The 6,471-nt window shown below is 55.2% G+C and overlaps 1 protein-coding gene across 2 annotated transcripts in view; it reads right to left on the bottom strand.

Moving 5' to 3' along the window:
- AXIN2 (axin 2) overlaps positions 1-5,879 on the bottom strand; it is a 25,402-nt gene extending 19,523 nt beyond the window's left edge. For both annotated transcript variants that reach the window (XM_062010943.1, XM_062010942.1), the window contains exons 1-2: positions 5,643-5,879; positions 3,579-4,508 (exon numbers count right to left, since the gene is read on the bottom strand). In XM_062010943.1, the coding sequence (XP_061866927.1) occupies positions 3,579-4,402 (824 nt within the window). In that variant the 5' untranslated portion in view covers positions 4,403-4,508; positions 5,643-5,879. The remainder of the gene's footprint in view (positions 1-3,578; positions 4,509-5,642) is intronic.
- Positions 5,880-6,471: the final 592 nt, after the last annotated feature.

The following is a 6,471-nucleotide window of genomic DNA, read 5'->3' on the forward strand; positions in this document are numbered from 1 at the left end:
CCCAGCTCCAAACTCAATATGCAAAGTGTTTTCAGCTGTCAGGTAGCAGTTGCTCTGGAGCTTCAAGGAGAATGTCTGATGTTTCTCAGCCTATTCTTATCTTGATGCGATGACACACAGCATGTAACTCTCTCTATGCTATGTTAGGCAACGGACATATCAGAGGTATTATAATGCCATGAAAATTTCAGGGGCTCTTGGTTGTATCCCCTGTTATGTGGGTGCAGAGTGTGCAGGTTTCAGAGTGTGTGTGGGTTGTTGTCAAACTCCGCTTCTCAGAAATAAAAGCATTCTGGCAGTTCAAACCACCAATTTATACAGAGAGAGAAGAAAATCTACAAGGAGCATTTTGAGGCAAAATTGAATCTCGTTAAGTATTTTCTTGGGACAAACATGGCTGGGCAATCATGGGTTTAAAAACAAAGGAAGAAAAAACATGCATGCACAGGCCTGAAAAAAAAGTATTTTAACAAAACTATGTTAATCACAGCTTCCATACTCTAATTGTAGAACACTGCTTGGAGCATAGCTTTACAATGGCATCATTTACTTTGATAATTGAAGCCAAACTTGGTTCCAATAACTTCACACACACACACGGAGCTCCACCGGCGGGTCCTTTCAAAGGCCAGGAATCACTGGGAGCCGGCAGAAGGCCATCTGCAAGCCCCAGCCTTCTCAAAGCAAGGCCAGTCCCACTGATGTTAAGAGCTTAATGGGAGGCAGATGAGTCCATCCTGGGCTGAACAAACCCCCGTTACACGGCGGCACTGCAAAGGAAGAAGCGCTCTCTGTGTACACAAAGTCGTGCGTGATAAATTTAGAAGCGTGTATAAATAATAGCTGGAATTCCTGGAGCATGGGGCCAGGTCCAGCACAGCGTGTGGAGGCCAGTTTTAACCACACCACAACCTACAGGGGAGGGGAGTCACTTTGAAGGACAAGAGGGAGGTTCTACATTTAAAATATTCCCTATATGAGAGCTCCAAATAGAGAAGGCAGCAGTTTGCACGCATACGCCTGTTTGGCAGCCAGGTGCCAACACTGTGTTTTCACTTGACTTCTCCTGTTCACGTCCATCACTGATGCTGGGGCCAAACAAAGTCTTTCAACTTGTACGGTTTCTGTCATCTCCCGTTTGCCGTGGTTTTGGTCGTGACTCCATGCCCTGGGATTCCCAAGGTGGTCTCCCATTCAAACACTGGGATTGCTCCACTCCCATCAGGTGTGCTCAGCCCGGAGCTGCCAGTCCGCGCACATTTCACTGGTGTAAGCGCACTGAAACCCGCCGAAGCCAATGGCAAGAGCCTGCACAGCACTTCAAAACCATAAACGCGCCGAGCAGAAGTTCTTTAATTCCATCACGCACACGGAGAGGGAGGTGTGGTTTGGCCACTCACCAGGAAAGGCTCTGTGCAAGCTTCAGCTCCAATCCTAAGCGCAATCCTAAACGCTGAGTGATGAGAGATAACCCATCCATATGCTCATCAGCCTCTAGCACATGCACGCACAAGTGGCTTTCACAAACGGATAGCTCAGGGAGGAACTGAGAAGCATCTCAGCTTGATCTCCCTTCTCTTTGCATTGAGATCTCCTGGCCCCATGGAGAGCAAAAGCTCCTGGAAATTCAACAGAAGGTGATCAAAGCAAAATGCACTACCTAATGTCCTAGGAGGGTAGATCTGACACGTGAGGAGCAAGCTGCATTAATCCTTGGACAAAAAAAGAGAAAAGAAAGGCAAAAAAAAGAAAAGGAAAAGAAAGGAAAGGGAAAAAAAACCCCAGCACTAATCAGGCAAGCAGCCACTGCTCTGCGAGAGCTCTCCTGGACAAGGCACATGTGGGTTTTTAGCAGGGCCTGCAGCTCTGGTAGAACATTACAGCCAAGCCCTTCCAGCACTGAATACCAACAAAGGCTGAGAGATAAAAGCATCAAACATCCCCCTCCTGGAAAGCAAGCGAAGGGCAGCAGTTCAAACCAAGTTCTGGAGAACAGCAGATGCTCAGACAGTAACACACAGGCACAAGATGAAGATCCCAAACCTCAAGTCTTCCACAGACCAGCTGCCAGACAGCATCCCCCTGGCCTCCCCCCCTGGGCAGGAGAGGTCCAGAGGCCAGGCTGGGACAAAGCGCATCCCTCCTGTCTGCACCCATGCCCATCACCCCTCCATCAGTCCCCTCTGCCGGCAGGGAAGGCCTCCAGGAGACGGAGAGGACCAAAGAGGCCTCTGGCTCCACATCACCCTCCGGGTCAGGAGGCTCCTCGGCACCGGGAAGCCCAGCACAGCTGGAAGCTCTCCATGGGCAGGAGAGGAGGGTGAGCTCCAGCAAAGCCTCCCCAGGAGAAGCCTGATGCCCTTTGATGTCCATGAATCACAGACACACTCTCAAAATTCCTGTAAACGAGATGTCAAACACTCACCACACCAAACCCCAACCTCCTGGGCCAGCGGAGGAGAGCGCACATCTGCCAGCAGAGCCCTCTCCCCTCAGCCCTGATTCAACAATCCACGTTTATGGCAAGGGTGGGGAGAGGAAAGAATACATTTTCAGAGGATTATACAACTCATCATTTGCTCATCAGTCGCTCTCTTTCCCCATCCCCACCCCCCTCTTCATTTCGAGGTGGCTCTTAGCTTCTTCACCCCCACACCACTGTGCCACCAACACTTCCAAGGAAAGCAAAGGGTTCAGCAAGGCAGACACAGCCCAAGACACGGGCACGAGACCCCGTCACCACACAACACCCCCCTGTCCTCGCCAGATGCCGTTAGACACAACCACGTTTCAACCAGTTCAGCTTGGAGCACACGGGCAACAGGAGAGCACCAAAGATCTACAGGAGGGCACCAAAGACCTACAGGAGGGCACCAAAGACCTACAGGAGGGCACCAAAGACCTACTATTCCTCTCTATCTGGAAAGTCTCTTTTAACCTGAAGTACTCCATTCTAAGCCTCCTCCTGTACACATGGGCTCAGGGCCACCCTTAAAAGGCTTTGACACGAAACTGACAGCCAAGGCAATGGGAGAGGCTGTACATCACACACAGCCCAAAGAAGAGCAGATTTTTGTGTGAGTCTCAGAGTTTGATGTAGTTAGGTGCAGATGTTTCCTCCTCCATGACCACACAATTGTTTCCCACATAACCAACGCAGTTAAACACTGGTTGATGGTGGAGTTGGGGAACTAGTAGGTCACATTATTCATGTGCCTGTGATCCACTCCACTACTCCTCTTAATCGGTTTGAAAGTTGAAGCAATAATTAATGTATGTCTGGAGGACATAGCTGCTCTGAAGTTTTTGATCTATAAGAGAACTGAAGAGCCAATAGGGCTTAAGAGCACAGTATCTTGTTTTTCTCTGCAGAGGCGGGTAAAAAGCCCCCAACCCCAGCCAACATCCCCTAAATTCCAGTGTTTGGAGCTGCAGGGAGGCATCTGTGCCCCACGGGAAGCCCAGCCTCCCCTCCACTCCCTGCCAGCTCCCCAGCACACCACCCCAACAGCCCTCCGAAAAGCACTCTTAAAGTCCTTCAAGTTAAAACAAAGCCCGTTTTCCAGGGGTTCCCTTACCTGTATCCGTTCTCGATCGTCTCTGTAGCTCTGACATTCGCTGTAACCCTCAGTGTCTTGCTGGATAGTCCAACCACCGAAGGCAAGATTTTGTTTTTAAAGTCTGCACAGCTCCATTCTTCTTCTTCATTCAAGGTCGGGAGATAGCCACAGACAACTTTTAAGCTCCCCAGTCCATTGCTGTTCATGTAAGCAGGATTCTCTCCCCCACTCCTTACATATTCGAGGTATATATCAGAAGTTAAAAACATCTGGTAAGCATTTTCCTCCATCACAGTCTGAATCTCAGTCTGTGCCTGATCAAACATGATAGAATCTATCTGCTGCTTCTTGATGCTATCCCTTATGTAGGTCTTGGTAGCAGGCTTGAGCTGCTTGGAGACGATGCTGTTGTTCTCGATGTACCTTTTGTAAATAGCTTTGGCTACTCTTAAAGTTTTGGTATCCTTAAGGTCCATCTGCCTGAAGCCATTGCAGGCAAACCAGAAGTCTAAGGTATCCACACATTTTTCCCTTTCCAGAAAGGTCCGAAAAAGATAGGCACCATCTTGATCTCCCAACAAGGAATGCAAGGATTTGGTCCATCTGGCCAGAGGGGAGTCTGGGGACGCGCTGCCTTCCGGCTCCCCGAGTCCATTCTCATTCCTGCGCGGGGCAGGAGGCACCGGCATGGCCTTGAAGCTTTGGCTTTTGGGGAGAAACGAGCTGGCGAGCGGCAGGCATGGTGCTTCTCCTTCCTCCCCCGGGACAGGGGGTCGCGGAGCGTCTTCCCTGAAGCTGCTGCTGGGGTCGGGGAGGTGGGCGAGGATCACGGCGCTGCTCATGGCTCCGGAGCCCGGTGGGGAGAGGGGCTCCCAGTTCCTCCAGCAGCTGCCTGTGCCTCTGCCTTCCTCTGCCTGGAGTCAGCAGGGGATCCTCTGAGCCTCCGCTCTGCAGAGGGGGGGGGAAAGGGGGAGGGGGGGGGCGGGGGGAGAGAAAAAAAGGAGTATTGATCTAATCAAAACCAGATCCTCCCAACATCAAAGACAAAAAGTAAACAGGCTTTTCAACTCTTCGCATTCAAAAAAAAAAAGGGGGGGGGGGGGAAGAAAGGGAGAGGGAGGAAAGGCAAGACAGGGGGAGCGCGGCTCTATCGCAGCCCCACCGCGACCACCGGACCCGCTCCGCTCAACTCCCGCCGCACTTTGAGCGGGGCCGGGGGTGCAGCGGGACCACCCTCCCCCGCGGCAGCTCACGGCAGCACCGGGTGTCCCTGCCCCGGCATCTGGTTTCCATTTCGCACCCCCCCCCCAAACCCCCTCTCCCCCACTCCCGCGCGCACGTTGCGCACCCCAGCAGTACCGGGGGCGGCCGGTCCCGCGTGTCCGTTCCCCCCGCCCCGAAAACAATACCGAGGCACTTCTCTGCAGAAAACAGATGCTGGAGCACACATATCCCCCTTTCCAAAAAATCCATCCCCAAAATCATCCGGGGGGGGGGGGGGGGTGATTAAGGCGCGGCCGCCGTACCTGGGCATCCCGGGCCGGGCCCCCCGCCGCCCCCCCGGAGCCGGGAGCCACCGAACCCGTCTCTGGAACGGGGAAAAATCAATGGAAAGGAGCAGCGGGGAGGTGGGAGCAGCCCCAAGCGCAGGCAGCCGGGCTTCCCGGCGCTGGCCTGGCGTGCAAAATCATCATCATAATAAATAATAATAATAAAAACCTGCTCCAGCAATGGCGACGGGCTGGGAGGAGAGAGGTCGGAGCCGGAGCTGGGGGGGAGAGGAAAGGGGGGCGGGTGGGAGGGAGGTAGAGAAAAAGTCCGGAGCGACTTAGATCCTCTGAGCTCCGTGCAACAGCCGAGCCCCGGCCGCGCCCGCGGAAGTCCCGCGCCCGCGCAGCGCGGGCACCGCACGGCGCGCACACCGCCGAAACGGGAGAAAATGTTTAACAAAATGGAAAAAGAAATCACAAAAATCTTTAAAAATTGAAGAAAAAAAAAAAACAACACCCCGAGGCGATCCGCCTGCAGGAGAAGCCGCGCGGCCGGGAGCGCGGCCCGCTGCCCCCCGAAGTTGCCACTCACCGCGGAGCTGGAGCTCGCTGCGCGCCCGCGGCCCCGCCGCTCTGCGCCGCCGGCAGCGCGCAGGATGGCCCCGCTCCCCCCGAGCCCCTCGCTGTCCTTCCTCCTCCTCCTCCTCCTCTCCTCCCCGGCGGTGCAACCGCATCGGAGAGCATCGGGAAGGGGGGGGAGCGAGGGTCGGGGGGGGAGAGGTGGGGGGCTGCGAGGGAAGGAGCCCACTGCGATCCGCGCCTGCCTCCTCTCCCTCCCCTGCTTATTTATTTTATTTATTTTAAATACAAAAGCGCTGGTCCCTCCCCCGCCTCCTCCCCCTCCCTCCCGCCTCCCCCCGCCCCTCCCCGCCCCCCCCCCGCGCCCCCGGGCTCTCCCCGCCAGCGCTGCGCGCATCAAAGCGGAGGCCGGCGGAGCGGTCCTGCAAGGGCGGTAGCGCGGGCTCCGCGCCGCCTGCCGCTCCAAAGCACGACACGAAACCACCCCCGAAAAAAGGCAGAAAAGGCAGGCACAACGTTAAAACGATTTAAAAACCAATGCAGAAGGAGCCGCGAGGGGAGCCAAACGCCAGCCTCGGCCGGGCCTCCCGCCTCCCCCCCGGCATCCCCGGTGCGAGGCGTGCGCGGGGGGAGCCGCTGCCCGCGGGGAAACGGCGGCCGTTTCACAATTCCCGAGGAAAACAACATCGTTCTGTTTCGGGAAGGAAGAGGCAGGGGGAAGCGGAATCGATTAGGGGTTTTTTTCGCCCCTTCCCCTTTTCTGCCGGCATCCCGGAGCGGCTACAGAGTTGCCAGGACCTTATCAAAGGGAAGCGATCGGCAGCCGCCGCTCCACCGCCCCC

The sequence above is a fragment of the Colius striatus genome, chromosome 18 (assembly GCF_028858725.1).
Source record: "Colius striatus isolate bColStr4 chromosome 18, bColStr4.1.hap1, whole genome shotgun sequence".
NCBI classification, from domain to species: Eukaryota; Metazoa; Chordata; class Aves; order Coliiformes; family Coliidae; genus Colius; species Colius striatus.